Source organism: Taeniopygia guttata, chromosome 21 (assembly GCF_048771995.1).
Source record: "Taeniopygia guttata chromosome 21, bTaeGut7.mat, whole genome shotgun sequence".
NCBI classification, from domain to species: Eukaryota; Metazoa; Chordata; class Aves; order Passeriformes; family Estrildidae; genus Taeniopygia; species Taeniopygia guttata.
The window spans coordinates 2452414-2476774 of NC_133046.1; the positions used below are offsets into that span (position 1 = coordinate 2452414).

At 42.5% G+C, this 24361-nt stretch overlaps 1 protein-coding gene across 5 annotated transcripts in view; it reads left to right on the plus strand.

Annotated features, from left to right (window-relative positions):
• PLCH2 (phospholipase C eta 2) overlaps nt 1–24361 on the plus strand; it is a 75401-nt gene that overhangs the window by 1284 nt on the left and 49756 nt on the right. For 4 of the 5 annotated variants that reach the window (XM_072917527.1, XM_072917524.1, XM_072917525.1 and 1 more), the window contains exon 2: nt 8137–8623. In XM_072917527.1, the coding sequence (XP_072773628.1) occupies nt 8512–8623 (112 nt within the window). In that variant the 5' untranslated portion in view covers nt 8137–8511. Of the gene's footprint in view, nt 1–8136; nt 8624–16337; nt 16609–24361 lie in introns of those variants that run through there. The other variant, XM_030289503.4, reaches the window with a different exon arrangement.

Sequence of the window (24361 nt, forward strand, 5' to 3'; positions counted from 1 at the left end):
AACCTGAGCCATGAGCTTTCCCAGGCGTATGGAGCCAAAATGAAAACTGACTTGGATAAGAGAGGTTGGATGTAAAATAAACTTCAGGCATTTAAATAAAATATCAGTTTAGCAATAGATCATGGCTGATTCTGTGACTGAACAGCCAAGTCTTAACTTGGGAAGAAAGACATAAGCAACACTTTGAAAAGGTATGCATGTTTTTATTTTTGAAAATTTTTGAATTCTTAAAAAAAATTGTGATTCTTTTGGACTATAGAGAAATAATTTTCCGTTCTTTCTTGACATAAAAATGTGGGTAATGATTGCAGAGATATGGCAAATAATAAGGATGGCTGGATTGCTCGGGCTCTGTATGCTTCCAATGCCTCAGGCTTCAGGGTTCAGATGTAGGTCCTAAATATACCCTGAATCCTCAGGTGATAATTTCTAGAATCATGTTCTGCTTCATGGTAGGGGTAGGTTGCCTGTTATAAAATAAAACAGAAGTAGAGTAAGAGTCACTGCTGACTGTGATAGGTTTGAGGTAGGAAATTGATGCCATGTTCAGAATGGTGCTCAAAGTTAACTTATTGTTCCAAAGAATGTGGTGAAAGTTTTGTCTACTGGGAGAGCTTTTTTTTGTCTTTACTGAGGGTACAAAAACTGTGCTGGGGAGATTTCCTTTTTGCCCAGTGAGATTAGTGTGAGAAAATGTTCAGTGCAAGCGAGGGGAGGTCAGTGAGTGCCGAGGACACTGAGTTATCTGAATGTGGGCAAGGCTGAGTGGTGTCAGAGTCGCTGTGTTCTGGTGGCCTCAGGAGTGGCTGTGGGGACAGGGAGAAATGTTAACTTGGCTCTGAGCTCTTCAGCAGGAGCGCTGCTTGTCACAGACTCTCTGCTTTGGGCACTGAGGGTTTATTACAGGGAGCAGAGGCCATGACCAGATACAGAAATATTTGTCATGGCAGAGCTGTTAACTGTAGGCTTTTTTATTTGATAAGCAATATTTTACCAGAACTGCTTCTGTCCTACCCAGTTCTATAATATAAACCTGTATAACTGAATCTTGAAACACTCAGGGCTCACTGAATCTTATATTTAATGACTCTGTTGGCACAATGAGCTCCTATAATGCAGCGTATTTTGATTGTCCTCAGCCAAGGAACAAGTTTATTCTGGCTTTGCAAAAAAGGATGATAACATTCCAGTTTATAGCCAAGCTCTTCTACATTGCCTGAAAAGGTTTTTGTTTTCATTCATCATTTCTGTAATTTTTCTGAATTAAAAGCTACTCCATACTTAACTCAAAGTGGCTGAGAGTATCTTAGTGAATGGTCCTGCAGGAATAACAGAGCAATAAAATATATGGTGTGCAAGGTTTTTCTAAAATCCTGTACTTATAGTTTCAAAACAACACAATCTCACTTTGGTTTTGAAATAAATGATACAGAGCCCTCGGATCCTAAATATAGATCAAAGGGGACAATATACTTGTGAATATCACTGGAATTTGTTCTTGTTAATTTGTCCAGAGCTGAAAAATTACTGTGTAAATGAATATGACTGGGTTAGAGGATGAGGCTGAAGGGATTTTTCAGCCAAGATAGCCTTGCAGTTACTAAGGATTATTTGAATTTACTGCAATACAATTTTCATGCACCAGATATCTCAGTTCTGCATTAGTTATCTTTAAAATGACCTATTTCTTCCCACAATAAGCTTAAATTGATCTGATCTTAATGTTGAAATAGATTTTTCAGTGTTATGCCTGAATCTTCTTTCTCTTCCACTGTCTTGACCTCATTTGTGAGTTCACCTCTGCTTCCACTGTTATCTCTGGCCTCCCTGGATGATGGCAAACCTTGTGTCCATCCCTTGTGACAATTCCTGGTGGCAGCTGTGACATGACTGACCATGCTTCCAGGCCCAGCTGGCAGAGAAGGAAAGCCCTGCATGACATGAGCCAAGCCCTGTTCCAAGGGGCAGCTATCCATGGCCACTGTGTGCAGCTCCTCAGCCCAGTGTTTGCTGCAAGTCACTGGAATTCTGCTCTCCACATTACTGCTTAGGGCACAGACTCTAAATCTGTAGGGAATTTCCAAACTTTTTATTCATTGTTTCATCTGTCTTCATTTCGTGGGGGTGGAGCAGTTCCCCTCAGCACACGTAGGTGCACAGCAGAGTCATTGGATAGGTACCTGCACACTGCAGGCTGTGACAAACCTTTACACATGCTGAGACAAAGTTCTCAGCTTCCTTCTTCTTTGCTATCTGGCAGACTGCACATGAGACTGTGCAGTCCTGAGAGAAATGTTGGGTGCAGACATCAAGACAAGCATAACCTGAGTGAGGATTTCAGATCCATTTGCATCACAAATACAGCATGAAACTTGAGAGACTGATTTTGGTGTACCTGGTTCTGATCTTGGCCCACATTTTTTATTGTTCATCACAGCCTCACTTGTTTCCATTTAATTAGGGAATGGCTCCTGTAGAATCTTCTGACATCTTAATAGTTGTCAGGGAGCTCTGGATTGCCTCAGACATGGCAAGGGAGATCAAGTGGGAAGGTGAAGGATCTTTCCATGTTAACATTCCTGGGAGAGATTGAAAATGCTGCACAAGCTCTGTAGTTCCCAGTCCCTGAGGAGTTTGCCAAGGGCCGTTATGTAGAAACTTTGTGTTCAGTCTGGTGTTCAGAGGATGTCTCAGCTCTCCTTGCAGGATTAGTTACTGTGAGATAACTTAAAAGAAGCTCCTCCCTGCCTCTTCTCCCCTTCAACATAATACATCTTGTTATTCCAGATTTCCTACTGCCCATAGTTGCTGGAATGGATTCTCTGGAAGTTTTCTCTGCCCTTAACTGAAAACATGTAATTTGTGTTTTATTTAATAATAATAATAAAAAACAAACACAAAAAACCCAACAACAACAAAAAACAACTAAGGAATGGAGCCTGAGGAAACAATGGCAGCTGCAATTGAGGTGCCTGGAAGAAGTTCTATAGCCTGCAGAGGAGAACCTCAAAAACACAATTTTGGGATGAGTTATAATGGCATTACTCAGTGGGATTGCTGCAAGGACTACGTGAAATATTTTCTGTTTAAACAACTTAACAGGGTTTTGTCTCCTACAGTATAAAATAGTGTCCTATCCCACTTCTTCCCCTCCTGTGAGTTTAGACTGAGATGAGGTTATTGAAGTAATGTTATTTATTGACTAACCAAGTACTAAAGTCCATGATAAGGTGGGGAGCAAAGCAGAGCTGTACTTTGATATTTATTGGACCAGGCCCTAAAGACTTGCTGCCTTGTAATTCCCATGTGTGTACGTCACTGCCCTGTGTTTGACAAAATGAGGATGGATTGAGTGGCTCCCAGACCTATTCCTGCTGATAGAGAAGGAGATTCATAATTTAAGAATTGGTTTGAATATTTGGAAAAAAACCAAACCAAACCAAACCAAACCAAACCACCCCAAAAACAAACAAAAAACCCCCCGAAAACCAAAAAACAACAACAAAAAACAAACCCAAAAAAACCCCCACCAAAACAAAACAAAATACCCAAAACTGCAGTTGCAGTTGAAGTTGCCAAGCACAAGCATGTTTTTCTTGTTTGTGGAAAGTCTTAGTGTCTGTCTACCTGTGCTTGGGCTCTTGTGTTTGGCCCTACCAGGCATCTTCAGGATAAACCTGATGTTTGCCACTGACTTGTGAAAGATGACAAGTTGCCACCTTTTCTCTAATTCCCCCAGCATAAATTAATCCTTAATATCCAAGAGATTCATCAGTGCAGCAGTAAGCTGCTGTACAGAATTAAAGCAGTTTGATTAAAGATGTTATTCTTAAAATAAATTCCTGCTTATTTACATGACGTTGAAGAAAAAATGTTTAAAAAAATCAGACTTCCAAGAGTGACCAAGGCTTCCAGCACAATTGACAGCATGAACGTTATTGGAATTATAGATCTGATTACAAGTGGCATTGGAGGCAATAGTCTATCTTTCCTCAGTATGACTCACAAATTCCCAAGGGTAGCAGAGCTTTTTCCAGCAGTCCTCACTTTCTGTCTGTCTCCTAACAAGGAGATCTTCCTCCCTCATTTCTCCTCTGAGGGTTTTTGTTTTTTGTGGTCTAGAGTATGAAACTTTTATTTTCAAAGTTCTTTTGAGCCAAGCTATTGGATGAGATTTAGAACTTGGCTTAATTAGTTCCTTTTGCCTCCTAATAGAAATTGCCAGTTCTCCGGTTCTCCCTTGCTAATACAAAATGCAAATTTTCTTCAGAAGCAAGAGGCTGCTGTGTTTCCATTGTCACTTCAGGCAGGTCTGGGAACTGGCTGGTGACAAGGAATGATGGTGCAACTGAGAGGGGTTTTGGCAATTCAGGAAAAATAGGGCAGGGGATTACAAACAAATCTATCCCTATAGACAAAAATTGTTACAAAATTCACATTTTGTTTTAGAAGGTGAATACTAAAGTCGTATGACATGGTTCATACAAACCTGAAATAAATAATTTGGATTTAATAATCAGTCTGCTTACTTGCATAAGGAATATTCAGTTACATCATTCAACAAAAATGCAGGGCTCCTGCATGTGCAGCTCCAGCTCAGGCTGTGAGGGGCGGGTGAGGAAAAACTGAGTGTTCCTTTTGATTGGGATGTTCTGGGTGAAGGTGAACACACCAGCCTGCCAGAAAGGTATCCTGATGTCCTCTTGTGCCTTTTGTTCACTTTTCCCTTTGGAGCCGAGCTCTTTGCCACGGGGCTGTGTCACACGCCCGTGTTGTGAGTGTGCCCGCTCCTCGGGAAGAAGAATGCAGGCTCACACCCTAAGGTGTGGGCTCAGCCCTTGTTCGCGGGGCTGGAGCAGCCTCTTCTCCTCTCCTCTCCTCTGCTCTCCTCTCCTCTCCTCTGCAGCAGCCCTGGCTGTGCACTGGCGTGCCTGGGCGTGCAGCTTATCTCCCTGCAATTCCTGCTGAATGGAGCTGCATTCCTTCAAATGAGCAGCGTGTCAGAGGCAACCACACTGCAGCTTAAAGCAAATCCCAGCTCTCACATTTAAATTCTTTAAAGTATTAATTTTTTTTTCCTCCCATTTGACGGCACTTTGATCTTTTATCCATTGATCTGCTTCCTGATCAAACTATTCAGGTTTAAGTGATGACTTGGTTTTTGTGTGTTTCATCCAAGGTATCAGTGCATCTGTCCTGGGAGGATATCAGAGCTTGTCTGAGTTCTGTGGATGCCGCACAAAACCTTCCTGAACAAAAAGCAGGTCTTGTGAGGTTAAGCTTTAAATACTACAGTGATATAAAAATGGCTAGAGAATTGTTAATGGTGTACGCAGCTTTTATTGTCTGTAAGTGATACAGATCCTGCCTCTAGGGTTTGAAGTCCTTTTTTCCAAGGAAATACAGGACGTCACACAATAATCTTAGGTAGGGCTCTTAGCCTGAGCAGACAGTTTAAATCTTGTTCGTGTGGTCTGAACAGATACAGTTGCTCTCTTTTGGCTGTTTGATGTCTTCTGCCAGTGAGCAGAGCTGTTCCCAGAGCCACCGTGGTTCCTGCTGTAACAGAGGTGAGGTATTTCCAGACAGTGCAACTGATATTTTCCATCATCCAACCTTCACAACAAATGTTCCAGGAAAGCAAACTGAGCTTCTTTCACTTACTTTAATAGGAAATCTAGCCCCTGAGTGTTGTTCTGAGATACCAATCTGTATTTTTAGGGATTCGTTGTGTCCTTTTCCATTGGCTGTGTAGATTTGTGGGGATTGGTTTGGGAAGAGGGGCTTGGCTTTTATTTTTTACTAACACAGGTATGCTGAAGAGAGGGAGGGGAGGAAGGGAACTCTGAGGACCTGTAGGAAGCTGCAAAAGGTGGAACTGAGTGCAGGAAGAACAACTTTTGCACAGAAAGTGAAGCTATTCAGAGATCAGCTGCCTCAAAGTAGCTTCACTTTCAGACCATAACAAAGCGTAAAGAACATGAATTTGACATAACTAGAGACAATAAAATATTTAACAAGCCACATCAATATATCATCTGCTTTCACTGGAATGATGCTGCTCTGGCACCAGCAGGAACACCCGTGCCCATTCAGTCTTCCTCACCCTCATGGACATGTTCTTTGGTGTCTAATTAGTCACACTGATTGAACTTCCTACAAAGGAAATGGCCTTTCAAATAAGCCCTGAAGCAAAGAGGTGAGAGAGTCAGCAAAGTGACTACCCACCAGTTCAGCTTTCTGCAAAGGAAATGGGCTGGTCTTGTCTTGATGTTAAAACAATTTCATCTGTCCTGTGAGCCTATGATCCCTGGATTAATCCCAGGGTTCAACATTCAGTGCACAGGTACCAGAAATGGCACTTTGTGGCTAGTGGCTATAAAATTGTGGTCAGGAGTTGCCCAGATGACCAAAGCAGACGATAACTGAGGCAGTGCCTGTCATCTGCAGGAGTACCTGCCCAGAGCAGGCAACTGAGCAGCTCCAGAAATGCTGTTGGGTGCAGTTTTGGCTTTTTCACTGGACAAGTTGATTTAAATCCTTCTAACACCTACTTTGAGTTCCATTCTAAATAAAACAAGTCAGCTCTGTATTTTTGATATTGATTCAAGGATTAACCTAAAGGAAAAAAAACCCCCTTTTTTCTTTTTTTTGTATGCACAAAATGAATACATGAAATGTATTAAATGAATACATGGAAATGTATGAACTGATTTTGCTCAGTCTAAAGCAGAATGCTAGCTCTGTATTATTTTACCTAATTATGTATATGTCAGGGAATAATGAAGGGATACAATTACGGGGACAGGTGACAGCATGTACAAGAATGAGTGTATGGGGGGCACAGGATGTATCTTTGATAATCTATTATCTTCCTCCCCTCTCAATCCAGTCAGCTTTTGAAATCTGCCCTAAGTTTATAATTTGGGTTTTGATTACTCCAGCTGTGCTCTGTAATAAAGACATTCTTTGTCAGATGAATGTCACACTCTGAGACGTCCATAACCATTGCAGAGCCACAGGAAGTCCTGTGAGATATTTCCCATTTAAATGTGGAAACAAATGATTGTAATGATACTGATTTTTTACAGGATAATTATTGCCAAGCACTGCTGTCCCTTAGATGAAGTTGCCATGCATGTGGCTCCTCATAAGGGTGTTACTTCACTGACTGATGCTCCCTCTGAACAGAGGAGTTTTTAACAGCTTCAGAATTAAGAAGGTGAGGCTTGGTGAAAAGATAATGGCAGGGAGGAAGTGACTTCCCAAAGAAGCTGAATGAGGGACCAAAGACAAGGAGAGGGGTACAGCTTCAAACAGGCAGATGCTCTAGCAGGACATTCTCTTACTCATTTTTTACTATGAATGTCTCAAACCCCCTCCTCCATTTCTAATCACTGTAATTAATCGTGAGCTTCGTTGCCCTCTCTCTTTAAAATAATGTCAAACTGGATCTGTGCTTTCACAACAAAACATGTTAGGGCAATGTTTCAGAGCTCAGCTTGTAATTACAAACTGAAGGAGACTCCCAGAGATTCAAACAGTTACCAGCTCTAGGTAGGATCCCAGGTTTCTGGCTGTGTGATTGCTGTTTTGGAGGGAGCTTTCTTTGACCTTCTTCCTCTGAGGAAGGTATCCACTGAAAGCTGTGGAAAGGTGAGTCTTCTGTATCCAGTGGGCAGAAGATGGGTAAGAAAAGGGAAAGGAAATTCCAGACAATGACAGAGATACAGGATGGAGACAGCTGACAACAGGTAAGACGAGCAAAGAGCTTCAAGGGTTAGAGATGGAAGTGAATGAGGGAGCCATCATCAGGCAGAGTCCTCTGGGAATGTACCCAATACATTCACTTGTTGTGCAGAATGACTGAGTTAAGTGTATATGTACATATTACATCTCTGTGTGTTTGTGTGTATAAAATAATTAACCCCAGCATGAGTACTTTGGCTTCTGGAGAAGTTGCTGCTGGCAAAAATGGAACTTTCTCTGTCTGTGGAGAATCCTGGGGTGAGGGAAGGAAGAGTTGGTGCCTTCTGTCTGCTGAGGTCAGTCCATTGTACGTCACCTAAGTATGTTCCTTAGTAAATATCTCACAGTTAAAGTAACTTCCACTGTTTAAAAAAATGTCTTCTCCAGGGTAGCCACATGCAAGAAACACTGGGAAGATACATGGAATGTTTGTAACTCCTGTTCTCCTGGGAAGGGCCCTGACATCCATCCTGTCAAGCCTGAGCTCCGTGGTTTCTTCTCCACACTGATACTGCAAATCCTGTTGTTCAATGAGCAGAATATGTGTCAAAAGAATTAAACCAGGACAGTCTCCTGAATGTGGAATTCCAGAGAAGGCACTCACTGGCACTACCAAAGCAAGCAAAGCAGCAACATCCTGAAATTGTTGCTTTTCCTTGGATATTTTCATTACTTGACTGAAACTTTCTGCAGATATCTCTGCTGAAGTGCTTTGTTTGACTTGGAGCGAGCACTGTTGCTAGGCTGCTCTGAAAGCTTGAGATGGCTCTGACTTCTCCAAGATCTGTAGCAGGGGATTTGACACAAAAAGAAGAATCCATTCTCCATGAGGGAAACTGCTGCCATTTTCTCTCTGCAAACATCCTCTCAGTAGGTGAGTGGAATCCCTTCATCTCATAGTTTGGTATTGAAAATGCACTTTTCCTCTTCTTCAAATTTACTTTTATTGTATTGATATTTCATATGGGACAGCTAGTTCTCCTTAAATTTGAGGGAACTGTGCTTGTACATTCCTCAGTCCCTTTTTTCTGTGTAGTTGTTATTGAGACTAGAGTTTGGGTAAAATGCATTAAAAAATCCCCAAAACAACCACTGCCCTGTACACTGAGGATAATTTTGAATCAATCTTTCTTCTGTTCTTACTTGTGCAGTCTGTGAGATTACAACTGTGTGAAATTGAAATTGGACCTCTATGTGCACAATTTGTAAAACTTGTAAAAAATGTAGACGAGTATCCTGGGATGAGACTGTCAAGAGATTGCAACTTTTTTCCTTGATTCTTTCCAGTGCTTCTGGAAAATGTTTCTTGAAGTTGATGAGACTGGGATTTATAGTGCCTCAGGTTGTGGCTCTGTGCCATGGAGTTGTCTGAACTGAGCTGGGAGATGCAGAGCTCAAAGAATAACTATTGTTGGCTGTTGCTCTTTTTTCAGTGTTGACAGCTCGGGCAGGGGAAAATGAGCTCCTCTCTTAGGAAGCTCTGGAGATTACAGATGTGATTGTGCACATCAAGTGTGGACTGGAGATTGGGTAGGAGGGAGGGAATTGTGTAACTGATGTCTGTGGCAGATGAATTTGTGCTATGGGAGACATCTGAGGGAGGAGCCTGGGTTTTTTGCATTTAAAATAAATAATAAAAAGATTATTTAGCTTAATATTTAAATCAAAATTTCATTTATTCAACACAGGACTCATTTGCTTGAAATGCATTTAATTTACTGCCTACAATCATGGAGTAGACAGCACTGAACGTTTTGGCTGGATTTTCACAGGACCTAATTTTGTAATTTTGGTTAAATATCCAGCAATTGTGAGATCAATTTTGCTTTCTTTTGGCTTACAATTTGTGCTGATAAGTATATTTTTTACTAGCTGAATATATTTATATAGTAGATGTACTAAAAATAGCCTGTCAATGAAATAATTAATCTATGATTGGTTGTCATTATTCTAGTTCTTATCTTTCTTACACATTTACTGATGCTACTTTTCCTAGTAGAGCCATCAAGCCATTATCATAGTCTCAGTGTGCTTCTTAAATTGATTTGCAAGGAGTTTGAAAAAGTAAAGTGCAGAAATTCAGATGTGAAATGGGTGTATTGCATCATTTGTGTGTTCTGTTACCACAGAAGTGAGGTGATCTATTCCAGTTATTGCTATTTTATCACACAAGCTGACTATTAGGGAACTTGTTTTTTATTTGTAGGGTGATGACTCTGGATGTGCATGACATATTCCTGTACATGAAGCTCTGTCAGCGTGCAAATGTAGAACAAAATGCAAAGAAAAGGCAGAAATAGCTGGAGGGAGAGAAAGTCTGCATTGTGCCTGGGCAGCACTTCCAGCATTCCAGTGCAAGTGGGTCTGGACTGAAACAAAAGCTGGTCTGGGCTCAGGAATCCTTTGCAGGCTGGTTCAGAACACCCACTTGAGCCTGACCTTGACTCCCTCATTAACTCTTTCCATGGCTCTGTTGAAATGCAGCTCTGATCTGGTTTTGCCTCTGTGATAGAGACTGAGCCACCTGCACAGATATGACAGTGACAGTGCTGAACTGCTGCCTGGGGCAGCCTGTGCCCTCAGAAAGAACATTTCAGCTTTGTCAGGCCCAGGCTGCCAAATGCAATGCTTCTCTCTTCATGTTTGGGTGAGTTTGTCTGCCAGAAAAGTTAGGAGAGGATGGAGCTGGAGTTAAGCCACTGGTTGCAGTAACTCCATGAAGTTAATTAAATGCCCCTCAATGATCCTTTAGCCCCACAGTATCACAGTTACCCAAAATCTCCTTCTGTGCTTACTCATCTTCAGTGGCTTGGAACTCATGCAGCTTTCTGATGTTTCATCCACTGAGACACTTTTCAAAACCTGTTGCTTTTTTGTAGTAAATCTCCACTTTTCTGTGTAGGGTGTGCATGGATGAGGAAGCAGATTGCTATGTAAAAAGGAAATCTGAGTGGAATGCAATTAACTTTTACATAATTTGGTTATATATAATGCCATTAGTCCTTATTACAGCAGCATTGGGAGAGTCCAAAATCAAGGAGGGATATGGAAAATTCAGTAATCCTCTATTTTTCAAATATGCTCTGGCATGTCTAGACTCACTTTTCCCTTGTAATCTGATGAAAGAGAGTTGTGCACAGACATGCAAAATCCTGTTTGCTGAGATATGTGGTACATCAGATTAGCCTGGAGAAGCACTTGAGCTGGCCTTCAGCTGGGGCTCCAACATCTGCCTGGCTCTGAGCAGCTGCTGTCATGGCAGGGCTCGGGCTGGGACATCTCCAGGGGTCCCTTCCAGCCCGAACCTCTCTGTGGCACAAGCTGAGCTGAAGAACAGGCAGGCAGGTGATATTTTGTGAATTGGCACCAGCTGTCTGACAGGAACTTCAATTAGAGTTAGATTTCTGTGAAACTGTCCAGTTTCACTGGTTTTTCAGCTAAAAAGAAAATGTGACCTGATTCTGCAGTTCTGCTTGTTCTGCATGTACAAGGGAGTGAGGGAAGGATGGGACCTGGTTTGGGTTTGGGGTTTGTTGGTGCAGTTTGAATCCAATGTGAACAGACACACTGTTATCCCTATAATGATTGAACTCAAACATGTCATTCTCCTCAGTTTGGTATGACACAGACAGTGTGCTACACAATTGTGGCACCAAATCCTGAAGGTTTTGCACAGTGTCAGCTGAGAGTTATGTTTTCAACACCTTTTTTCCTTCCTGAATGGAGGACAAGGCTGTAGTGTAATGAGCACTGAGAGCTACTGCTTGTCCTGCCTTTTGCTGCAGAGGCAGAAATGCACAAGTGAGGTTTGCAGAATGCACAATTGCTTCCTTTGTTGGCAATGTCAGCTTATACTAGTTTATGTTAATGAGTCCACAGACAGTTGTAATGAAGATATAAACCTAAGGACACAATACTGGACTGCTCAGCAGATCCAGATTCTAGTTCTGATTCTGTTACTGCCTTCTTGTTTGGATCTTTTTGTAACTTCATTTCATCCTTATGTTGTCTCTTATTCTGATTATAAATGGAAATTGCTGTTCCTGTGCAACAGACACTTCTCAGTCATATTTAGGTCTTTTTTACGTGTTCTGAAATAAAAATAATAATAATGTCCAACCTCAGCAATTCAGAACTGAAATAACTCTGGTAAGATTGAGAGACAGTAGTGTATGCTGGTATCAGCTGCTTGGGAACTATTCTGCAACGTGCGATCTGTAGAGCACAAAGTCTGAACCTGGAGGTTTTTAATCTTGGGTGGTGGTGGCCTGGAGCAGATCTGAGGACTGATGGAACAGTGAAACTGAATCAATTTTCAACTTGTGGTAAAGGCTGGTTTTGGACATCCAAGCTCATGCAGAGTTCTTTAATACTGTTCAAGTCTTAGAAAAGGAAAATTGTTTGAAAGCATTCAGTCTTTGAGAATTTTTCTATCACATTAAGAGATGACAAAATTATAAGAAATTGTCCCTTTCTGTGAAGCAGAGTGCATTGTAAAGGATGAGGAAATGTCTTGAGGTCACTGCAGGCAGAGGTAACCGTAGCTGGGGCTCGGCACCCAAGGGCAGCTCTCAGCTCTGTCCCTTCATTCACACTCCATAAATCCATCTCCTGCACCTGATGGAGAGCAGGGATTTGGGAATCATGTGTGGCACATGGAGGATGTCTGGCTCCTTGCTGCCAGCAAAGGGCTGAGCAGGAGGCTCAGGGTCCAGAATTGGAGCCCAGGACCTTGAACTTCATTATGACTGTGCTTAAGTATCTTGTCTTTCAGCTAATGTGACTCAGATTCCTTTTTCTTATCTTTGAGGAATGTAGATTTGTTTCCTCAATGATTTTAGTTTCAATCAAGTGACCATTTCAAGCCTTGCCATTTAGTCCATAAGGATTCAACAGGTAATAAAAATCTCTAAGGCTTTCTAGATTAACAACCTTTTTTTTTTTTTTTTTTTTTTTTTTTTTTTTTTTTTGTTTGGCTGTGTTTTTGGTGAAGTGCATTGTAATCTAATTTTTGGAGGCTCTGTGCCAAGATGCCTAAAGGTGTTTAGTCTCCTAACTCCTATTCAGGCTCAGACATTCCTGCTGCAATCTCTTGGAAGGCAGGAGCCTAAATACCAATTAATTGACACCTGCTATGGAGCAGGGAGGAATTTTCCTTGTCTCCAGCTCACACAGCCTCTGCCCTTGGTAGTGATTTTGCTTTAGAATCAGGAAATACTAATAACCACCTGTCTTTGTCTCAGTGGAGGTTTGTTAGAATAAAGGTTGTAAGTCTGGCACGAAAAGCAGTGGGCACCACAAAGGTGCTTCTGACAGAGCTGTGCTTTGTTGGTCCTTCTCTGTGGTCTGTAGGAATATTGCAGTTTGGCCTCGCCTTTCTTTGCTCTGTGCTTGTGAATCATGAGGCTGTAATAAAAAGGGGAGCGTTACCTGGATACTCAATTTATGTAGCAGCTCTGCTTTTCCTGTAAAAGTTAACTGGGGAAAACGAGATAAAAGGCACTGACTGAACTCTATTGCAGAATCAGTGGTTTTGGTTTTTTCTGGATTAGAAACCGAATCACCTGAATGTTACCATCTATTTCTTCTTTCTTCTCCTCTGCCCCTCAAGTGTTCCTACCCCATCTGATGTATCTGCTTCTGCCTGTAAGGATTTTGGGCGCGTGTAGAGGGAAAAGGAACAAATCCAGAGGAACAAACAGCGCCGTGTGTGCCCATCCCCGGTTCAGGAGGACATCGCTCGCAGCGCGGCTGTACCGCGGTTGCCATCTGCTGGGTAAACGGGTCTCACAGCCCCATCCTGCCAGAACCCAGCGCTGGCACCTTTCAGCTGCCTCAGAACCAGCTGAGTGCCGCTGCTCCTGCAGCTTTTTACCTGGCACCTCTTGGGGTTATTAACCAGGGTAACTACTACTTGTAACCGCTGCTCCTTGCAAGGCAGAATAAAAGTTATTGATAGATGTACCTGGTAGCAGGGAGGTTACCCTGGTTTGATCCTAATTACAGTGAATTACTTAAGAATCATGCTCAGTCAGATGGTTAGAATAAGTGCAGCATGTTTAGAGGTAGTAAACCAACTTCTGGATTGACTGAACCAGTGCTGGAGCAATTAAAAACTAGGTCTTTATAATGCTGCGAGAGGAAAAATATGTTCCTTTCACTCATTCATATGAGTGCTCAGGATGTGTGTTGTCAGAGATGGGAGAGGTGAAAATCCAATATTGTTTAACAAAGTGCAACGATATTGGCATTATCTGTGGGAAGTTCTGGAGATGCTGCCATTAGCTGTGAATAAGCCTGTCAGTCAGAGCCACTCACGGGGATGCTGCTCTGAGGCTCTGTAAACAAGAGCCGAGTCTCTCCTTCTTACACTTTCTCACAAGCAGATTATTTGTATCTGCTGATAGTTCTGGTAAATTAATCCCCCTGAAAGCCACCGAATGCAGTACAGCCAAGTGACTACTACTGTGTGTCTTACAGCATGACTGGCTTTGGTTTGCATTTGGAGTTTGGCAAATTGTGCTTTAAAATTGTGACTGTGATACTGTGAACCTCCCTGGTTTTTGGTATTACTCACCTCCCCAAACATTCCAATGCCCTTCATCTCCAACCAGTTTTCTATTTATCTTCACATCAGAATCTTATCTGTCAGTTTGATCTGAGGTTAAATGCTTCATCAGAGAGTGGAATGCTTTGTTTCTTGAGAGAATAAATAACTCCAGTTGTCTTCTGAAGCAAACCATAGTGGTTTTCTACTGTAATCAAACTATGAGGAACCACTTGATGTGTGGCTGCTGCCATCTCCCAGGAAAATCCAGGATCCTTCAGCTGCATTGCTGGCTCTATAGAGAAGAAATGAGAATATTCTTGGACTCATGATCTCAGAAGTACAAACCACGAGTGAAACCTGTGTAGCCACTGTGAAGAGAGGCTGTTCTATTATGGCCCTTTTATGCTGAAAATGCTCTGCACACAATAAAAGAGATGTGAATAGTTTAGAGAAGAGTGAGTGAGATTATTTCTGACAACATCAGGACCACTGATATTTCCCTGAAGTAATAATCTTTTTCCCTGCTGAAATGCTGATGTTCCAGGCAATTGGCTCAGTGAAGAAGACAAAAGATTTTAAACCTGTTTAGAGAGTATTCTAATCCCCTTAACTGGTGTCTCTCTTACTGAATTGAAAAGGGAGATGTTGATTCCTGGTAGGCTAGAAGGATTTGTTATTGGATCTAAGGAAGAAAAAGCTTGAGATTCGTGTCACAGTGAATGAACTGTGTATTGATATAGGCAGGTATTTAGAATGTGTGGGAACATCTAAAAGTGAAAGTCAGAGAAAAGTAATTCCAAGGAAGACTGCTCCAGCACCAGGCAAGTCTTTGGAATAGTGGCAGATACAGGAGCTGGGTTGCTGTCAAGATAATGCTCAAAATTCAAGAAATGAAGCTTAATAGAAGTTCAAAATGCTCATTTGCTAGAATTAAATATGAAAATAGAAATACGTTAGAAGCACTAGCATTCAGACCTACAATTGCAGAACAGGTTTTGTCCTCATTTACCAGCAGAAAAAAAGGAAGAGATGGACTACAAAGTGCTGTTTGAAGTAGGGGGGAAAAAAGGTTTATGCTTAATCCTGCATGCTGTTCTCTGGAGGAAAATGGTTAGTGTGGAAAATCTAGTTAATTTGACTCGTTTTCTCATAGACCTCTAAGTAAAAATTTGCATCGGAGAGGTTTTACTTGGGCAGGGCTTAAAAAATTAAAACTCTCTCAAGAGATGCAAATACCTACAGAGTTTTATATATACATACATACATATATACATATATTCATATATTTCTATATATGTAATAGTTCTCCCAGGAAAACACTAAACTTGGAGAAACCTTTGCAGACCTGGCTGAATGTGGAACTGGCTATGGGTTGGTGTTACTGAACTGTGTTTCTTTTTTAGAACAGGTGATTGAGAAAGTGAAGCAAGACCATTTGTTGTTACCTAACTGAAAATTCACTGCAGAGGAATGAACAGGATTCTGTTTGTTACCTCGAAAATTTAAGCGTTTGGGGGTGAAGATGGTATACACAGGTGCATCCACATTTCATTCTTCTAGCAGCAGTGAATTTGGTTTCATTGCGAAGAATTCTGTTCCATTTTAGATATTCAGGGTTAGAGGTGTTAAATGTTATATGTTCTTCTACCCAAAGAAGCAGCAAGCATTAGTTGGTGGAGAATAAATCCCTATTAGAGACCTCTGTAAGTTTTAGAAGCTTTACGGAGTGGGGAACAAAGTACACTTAAAAAGTTCATAGGATTTGTGACCCTTAGTTCCTCTGGCATAATTGAACAGGGACACCTAGGGTGGTTATAGGAAATCATGGCTGTGGTGGTGTCTGACTGGAGCTCCCAGTTAAGCAGTGGAGGAGAAATGCAGAGGAAACCTTAAAAGAAGCAACATAAGCATTTAACAGCTGTCAGAGAGAGTTCCCTGTAGAGGAGTGGACATTTCAGTGTCAGCTGACACAAGATACACCAGGAAGGAGCTGTCAGTCAGCAAAGAGTTAATTGTTCCAGCAAAAAGTAGTTTAGATAAAATCCTACCTCTCCTCTCTCCCCCGCTTCCTCGGTGTTGTGTAGAGGAAAGGAGCTTGTACATCACAAAACTGACAGTGATTCCTCAGTGCCTGAGCTAATAAACGGGATGAAATTCAAACTGCCTTCTCACACGGACACAGACTTGCAGAAGAGGGAGCAAGACGGAGGGAAAATGCAGAGTATTTTTACTTCCTAACATAGGAAATTGAGAAAAACCCTCTCATCTCTACAAGATGATGGATTTAGGAAGCCCATCGCAGAAACACAGTAGGTGGATTTATTCTTTTTACCTCACCCACTAGAATTTTTGCTAGAAGATAAATTGTACTTGTGCTTATGGGCTCAGTTTTTGTTCAGTAGTACTTTCATAGCATCACATTACTCTTCCTTTCCCTCACTTGCTCAGAGATATTCTGCCATTTGACCCTGTTTGTTAGAAGATATTTTTTAGATCTTATCAGCTCACTGTCATTTCAAAAGATCTCTTATCTTTAAGAAGGCATGTTTTATTAATTATGGCCATAGTAACTAGATAAGTACAAAAACTGCAAAGTAAATGAAAATCCATTCCACTCACAGCAAATGAAACATGTATTGCTTTGGAGAAACCATAATGCTAAGGACAGAGCAATTCCCAGTTCTCTGAATGAATTTACTCCAGAGCAGTTTCAGTAGCTGCAGGCATTGCATTTGAGTGTGCCTTGCAAAGTTTACTGATGGAGGGAGGGAAGGCTGGCTTTGAAACAACAGAAACTCCACCACAATGTACTGTGCTAAACTCTGCCCATCATTTCTTAGTGTCATTACTCACTGCTGTGTGTATAAAATGATTTCTGCTGGCACACAGTGCTGGTGTTCCTGCGTTCTCTCAGTGATTTTACAGGAGTTCTGCTGGTGTAGAGTATGCTGATCAGGTTTGATTGTGCAATCATCTTATCTTTACCTGTGGTGCATAGTTCATTAAAGCCATTGCCATGTGCAGTTCTCAGATGCTTCTGCAGTGGTTTGTGTTCCTGGGGCTCTGTACACACATTTGTCAGCTGCATGTCTCATGGCAAAGTGTGTTTGTGCAGAGGGGGCTGTTCCTCGGATCTGTGTGTGCTGGAGGATCACACTACTGCATCTCTAATGATGACTGTAACACTTCAGGTACCCTGGGTGATGAGCCATTTGGAGGAGATAATTAATCAAGTAAATGACTGGCAAGTAAATTACAATCAGCATTCGGAATGCATTTCTGTTAGAAGCACCTGCAGGCATTCAGGTGCTGTGCAAGCCAGGTCCTCAGTTCTACTCTGCATTTTCCTTCTCTCTGTGGGCTTTATATAACCTTCCCCACTCATCTCACATGCATTTGCACAGTCCTACTGAGATGATTAATCCTCAGCTGGAAGAGCTTTTTTAATAGTACAAGTACCAGATTTGAGACTCAAGCTTCTTACAGACAGAGTAGGGATAAAGTCTGGATTCTCTGCGCAGCATATCATGGTTGTGACATCCTGTAAATGTGGCTGTGATATCAGAGAGGCTGCCAATAACTATCACCAGAGAGTCTCCGAGTTCCTCACTGTCTGGTTCAGAGCCTGATTTGCCTTCCTGCCCCGAGTTCAGGGTGGCTGGACAGGGTGTGCTCTGAGCAGTTTGCTGTTTGCTTCTCAAAGTCGTGAACAAACTGCAAGCACCACACCAGATGTGCAGATTTCCTACTTTGGTCAGAATAAAGTTTAAAGCAATAATAAAAGTAAGAACTGTGAGGGAGTTGTGAAGATTCCGTGCTTCCTTCTTGCTGTGCAAGGTGCAGCATAAGTAGGTAATTTAGGGACAAGAGACAATGCAGTGACAGATTATGCCATTCATTTTTAGAGCAGAGAAGTAGCTGTTCTATCAGTCTCCAGCACCTGAACAGGTGATGTTTACTCCATAGATGAGCTGCACGTAGTTGTGAGAAGTGGGGCAGCTCGGTCAAGTCCCTGGAAGACACTACCTGCATTGGCAGAGCTTTTTGTGTCTAAAACTTGCAGTCCATGTACTGTGCACTGAATTCTTGTGCCCGCCTACCCGGTGGGATACTGCAGTTTCTGTGAGGACGGAGCAGCCGGCGGCTGTGCTGCTCTCGGTTTGCCCCCGGGCAGGGGCTGTGCTGCTCTCAGTGCCCCGGTGCCCGGGCAGGGGCTGTGCTGCTCTCAGTGTCCCGGTACCCTGAGCAGGGGCAGTGCTGCTCTCAGTGTCCCCCCGGTGCCCGGGCAGGGGCTGTGCTGCTCTCAGTCTGTCCCAGTGCCCGATCAGGGACAGTGCTGCTCGGGCCGGTGGCAGCGCTGCCGCCCGGCCGGGAGCGCTCCCCGCCCCGCCCCGCGCTCCGTGCGCCCGCAGCGCATCCCGGCGGCAGCGAGCGACAACCGCGGCCCCGGGGGAGGCGACTGTCCCCTCCCGAGCGCCTCTGCCGAGGCCACACCGAGCGCTGTTTCCAGTTGGGGCTCCTATGCACACGGTCATGTTTCCAACTAGAGATCCAGCAGTTGCAGTTCTGGAGCATGCGATGCACAAGCTTACTATAAACTTAGAAACTTCTTCAGCAGCCCTTCTTCAGCTTTTTTCTTATTTGCAGGCTTTGTATTTTCATATGGCAACTGTTCCCCTGACTGAGAACTCTGTTAGTGAGAATTAACAAGGTATTTCTGGTGATAATTGTCAATTCGCTTGTGACCTTCACTCTCAGTTCAGACTGATACAAGATAGCAAAGACCTTTGATACCCATGTGCTTCTGGCAAGATTTTCATTTGGTGTTTCATTCTTTCCCCGTGTTTCTGGGCCAGCTTTCATGCCATGCCCCTGCTGTTCAGCCATTCATGTTCCTAAGGTGCTAGTTCTAACCCTCTTAAAAAATAAAACCCAGCTGAGGTCAAGCCTAGCAGTACAGCTTTGATGCTTGCTGCTGTAGCAGAGAATTCAAAGTTTAGTCCCCCACAGTTCTCTCCCCTCAGAGCAGTCTCTTCATTTATTCATACATTATTAACTGGTGATTTGAGTAACAGATGCGTATGGGGGGGCATCCATAATTTATTACAAGGATGAGCAAGCCATGGCCTGTGGACAGTGAGGACAGGCTGAGCTCCCTGTTCTGGTGGGGGCAGGGGTTTCCCTTGAGGACAGACAGGAGGGTTTCATGCACTGGGGCCTTTGGGCACCTGCAGTAAGATCAGCTTTGAGGGAAAATTCTGATCCTGGAAATTTCCAAGGGCTGCCCTCTGAGAGGGCAGAGCAAACATAAAGTGGGTGCAGGGTGTCACTAAGAACAGTGAAGCTGCTGCTTGCAGGTTCATTTTTTGCTGCTCAGACTGGCTAATTAGATAAACTGAGTTCTGTGCTTTCATTTAATCAGTGCAAATAGCTAAAAGGGGTGCCTGTAATTGTAATTTAGCAGCAACAGGCAGAGATATGTGTAGAGAATTGACTTACAGCAAGCTCCTGTGCTAAGGCAGGACCTGCAGCACCTCTGTGCTGTTTGTAGCACAGCCCTGGGATGTGACAAGGCCTAAACTCGTGTCACCTGAACCCTCTGACTTGGTCTCCTGCATTTTGGGTCAGGTTTATGTGATTTGTCTGTTTCCAGTCAGGAAAGCTCATCTTTTAACTGCAAGACTTAGGTCCAGAAAAACTTCATACTAAACATCTTAACTAGAGGTGCCTTGAGCAACCTGAATGAAATCACTTATGGATTTAAGCTCTATGGAGTGTCACCAAATGGGGAATGCTTTGTAGAATAATTTAAAATTTGTTTCTCGTGTCAGATAAAAAAAGTAAAAGTATTTCACTGGAGGTTCAAATAAACCTATTTTGTCCATTTTAGAACAAAATGTGCTGATTTTTTCATTGTTTTAAACCATCTCATCTCATTTAAATTTATATATATCTAATTATACTACATACTATCAGGTACATCTTATCTATAATAGATATATAAATAACATGTACTATATACTATCTCATGTGCTTTTTAAGCCAGTAACTATTTTGATGAGCCAAAACATGTTGATTCAAAATACATGAATTATTTTGGGAACTTTCCTTTGTAGAAATCCCGAAGGAAAACCTTCCCATATCTTTTCACAGTTCTCTGCTGCAACACTGCCCACTGATGCTTCCAACACCTGAAATAAATCTAAGCATATATAGTTGTCATAAGACATGAACTGTGACTTGTAATAGGAGTAGAATATATTTAATTGCTAAAAGAAGAAAAGGGACTTTTGGAACAAACCCTTCTAGTCCCATATGTTTTAATTCTGTATTTATGTCATGGCTGAGTCTTTGGTTCCTTCACAAGGTGATCCAAAGGAAGACTTTGGCACCCTTAGTGGTTCTTGGAAAGAAACTTGAGTTTTATTCTTGAGTCTCTTCGATTTCTGTCTTGAAGCCCATCTGTGAAAGCCCAGCACAGGTCTGTTATAATATTCTGCTATTTTTGTGCAGAACAAATGGCAATGGTGGTATTGAAGGAACTGAGGCACAGTCAGTTCTTTTTCTGTTGGGTTTTACTAATAAACAGCAAAGATCACAATGTCACTTTTAATGGTTGTTAAAACCAACATGTCTGTACAACTTGAGCTCTGGAACTGGAGCAATCCTGGCTCTATCCACACACAATATGTGGCACAGCAGCTCCTGCAGCAGGCTCTGCAAGGAATGCTTACATCCCAGAGTGGAGAAGGACACAGCATATTCCCTGAGCAGGGCATTACCTGAGGACTACCTCAGGTACCTGGGTACCAAAAAACCCCAGCTGATGGGAGAAAATCGGTGAGCAAGGAACTGCAGCCCCCCCAGAGGCTGTGTGAGAGCCCAGCAGGAGTGACCTGGAACAGGGAACGAGTCTGTGGCTCCATGGACCGGCTCCTGGCGATGACAGAGCACAGGAATGCAATTTCTTTTTACAAAAAAATGGACTAGGTATTTTGTAACAGCCTCTAACTGACAGCTGGGAGAAGGGGGATGAAAGGGAAGGTAGGTGAACTAGCTTGCAGGTATGAAACAGAGCTCAGGATTTGAGCTGTGTAATGCAGTTTAAATTCCACATCTCTCTGCATCTTGCAGAGAAACCTAATTTTTTTAAATCTCCACAGGCTTCTCGGAGACAGAAGATGCTAATTTTAGAAATGTGGCAGCTCGTCTTCTTCCCCACCCCCTTCCATTTGCTGCCAGAATGCTTAACAATCCAGTAAACAAGCTGTAGGAAAAAGGGGAATAACCTCAAGAGCTGAGGTTGGTGTTGGCCTCTTGTCCATGGCATTTTTGGGGAAGGATTTGCCCCCTGCCCGTGGGTCTTGAGTTTGAAACCGATTTAAAAATAGAAGAGTAACAGCTGAACTGACGGTGAAAAGTATTTAAAGGTGCAGTAATCGTGGCTGGCAGGGCCCTTTGCTGACCTGATTAATTCTGCACCAGTACTCAGGATAGTCTAAATTGAAGCATTGCATAAAGAGAGTGCTGGGAAGTAAAGGAACAAGCCTGAAAATTTCATGTAGAACTCACATATCTCAATTTTGGTTTCTCTACATATCAAAAACCTGACACAGAAATCTCACGGGTCTGCTATGGGAGTTTGTTCTAATTACAAAATACAAAGTACCCTACAAAAAGGTCTGATTTGAGATACCTTTTTACTGTGCAAAAAGGTGAGTTGGTTCCTCTTAATGAGTACCCAGAGTCCTAATTAGTGCGGATAGTGAAGGATAATTTCCACACTCTATACTGATCTTCTTGTATTGCTGCATCTTCATCCTCTGCTTCAATCTTGTGTGGACAAACAAAGTTTGGACAATGTTTATCCAAACCCAAATGTATTAGGATTGCAACCACCTAATTATCAGGCCTTAGAGTGCAAATTATTTTGTCCTCATTTTGGCAACAAGTGGAGTGATCTGAGTGTTTCCTGATGAAACTTTTTTATTTAAGAACTTCTGATGCAAAGCACCCAAAATTCCTTTGGCTTAAAAAGACCCAGCACTTCTCCACTATTGTTATGGAAGTCTTTTATTGTACCTGCTCTTGTGGGCATTTGAAGCTGTGTGTACATAAATATATGGGAAAATGTTTAAAATTAGGTATTAATTGCTGCTTCAGAGCATCTGTGTCACTAGAAGTTTTGTGTTAGACCTACACAAGACACACATGTGTGTTCAGTCTAGAAAATCTGCTATTTTTAAAGTAGGAAATGTGAGGCAGTGAAGTGTTCATTGCATTCGGAACACGTGGATAATAAATCTGCTTAAATTTAACATGCATCATAATTTCAAACACCCTCAAGTGCCTGGAAAGTTTAACAAAGCATGAATGCCTCATCTACTTTGTGCCTCACAGAGCAATGCATTTATCTTTTCCAATTTATTTGGGACAATGGAGCAGAGTGCAGCACAGCTGTTTTCTATGGATGCAAGCATATGTGTCTTCTATTACTAATTAGTAATCGATTCCACCCCACCGTGTGTTTTTCATGGCTCAACTGTCTGAGAACTGTGTCTGTGCTCAGAAATCCATGTCACAGTTGTGACTGAATGAATTGCAAGTTTTGATTTTGGGAGAGAATTAGCTCAGGAGATTTTGTCACATGTGTCAGAGTGCTGTCTGCTGAAAAATGAAATGATTAATTTATTTCTTGGCTCCATTCCTGTCTTGGGTATCTCATATCTTGTCCCCAGCATACACCAAAGATGTAATTTACGCTGAAGCAGGTTATTATCAGTTCATAGGGACAATCCATATAGTTCAGCAGCCATGATTCTCTTCTGGTTGTGGTTGTTTTGTGCCTTTTCCACAGCTCTCCCACAGTGCTGACACCGGATTCTCAGAGGCAGCAGAGTTTTGCAGACAATGGGCTGCAGGGTGGAAATATGTCACAAGCAGTAACAGGACCAGGAGCAGGGAGCTGTGAGCAGGCTCCCTCCACTACCAACAGCAGAAACATGGAATAAAGCAACTGTGCTGGGCTGCACTCAAGCAAGAATATTAATGAATTTCTATTTTTAAGGGGAGAAAAAAGGTTGCGTGGAAAAACAAAGGGATCTGAAGTAATTTAACATTATTCTTTGTGAACTGTGCCTCTGTTGCTTGCATGCGTCTGGGATAACCAGACTCGCTGGAGTAACTGAGGTTTAGCACCTCACTGGAGGAGCTGACAAAATGAAGTAGAAAATACAGGGAAAGTATTGTGAGGGAAGAACTACAGTCACAGGGAAGGGAAATGATCTCCAGGATCATACCTCAAACACAACTCCTTGCTAGGACACCTGGAAGATCTCCTGCCCTAAGGCGTCCAGCTCCCCGGGGCAGGTGGGTGTTTGCCTGACAGCTCTGGCTGTACAGAATTCCTGTACACACCCCTCTGCAAGGCAGCTCACACTCCTGCCTGCCTGTGGGCTGCTTGCAGCTTGTCAGATATTTAATGATAGCACAATGAGAGCAATTGTGCAGCAGGATATAACACAGAGTTTGACTTTTCAGTTATAAACCTTGGAGGGACAAAGAGGAGCAGCAAGCCAAGTGATTTTTACATTTTCCTTTTAGTGATCTGAAAAGAAGTAGCAGGAATTCCAGCAGCAAACACATCTGCCTGCAGCTGTCACTGCAGCACCTCCAGATTTTATCACCTGCATATAGTATAAACTACTTACTGAAGTGTTTTTGCTTAAACAAAGTCGTCCAGCCAATGATCTTTCCCTCATTTTCAGATTGTTGGTCAGAAGTTTGAAAACACGCTGAAAACTTGTTTATAAAACACGGCAGGAAACAGAAGTGCTGCAGAGAGGCTCACGGTGTGTGTGGGGCTTGGGTTATGGTGCTGTGGACTGTTCTTGTGAAGTGGTTGAGAACTCAGGACTGGTTCAGTCTGGTTGGTAGCTGAGCTTTACTTCTAAAAGCTTTCTAAGACCCCAAGATCTGTTTGGAACTGGTTTTGCCTTCTTTCATTACTGCTGTTCCCCCTTCTCTGGTAGACATGAGCATCTTCCCATCTTATGTAACACA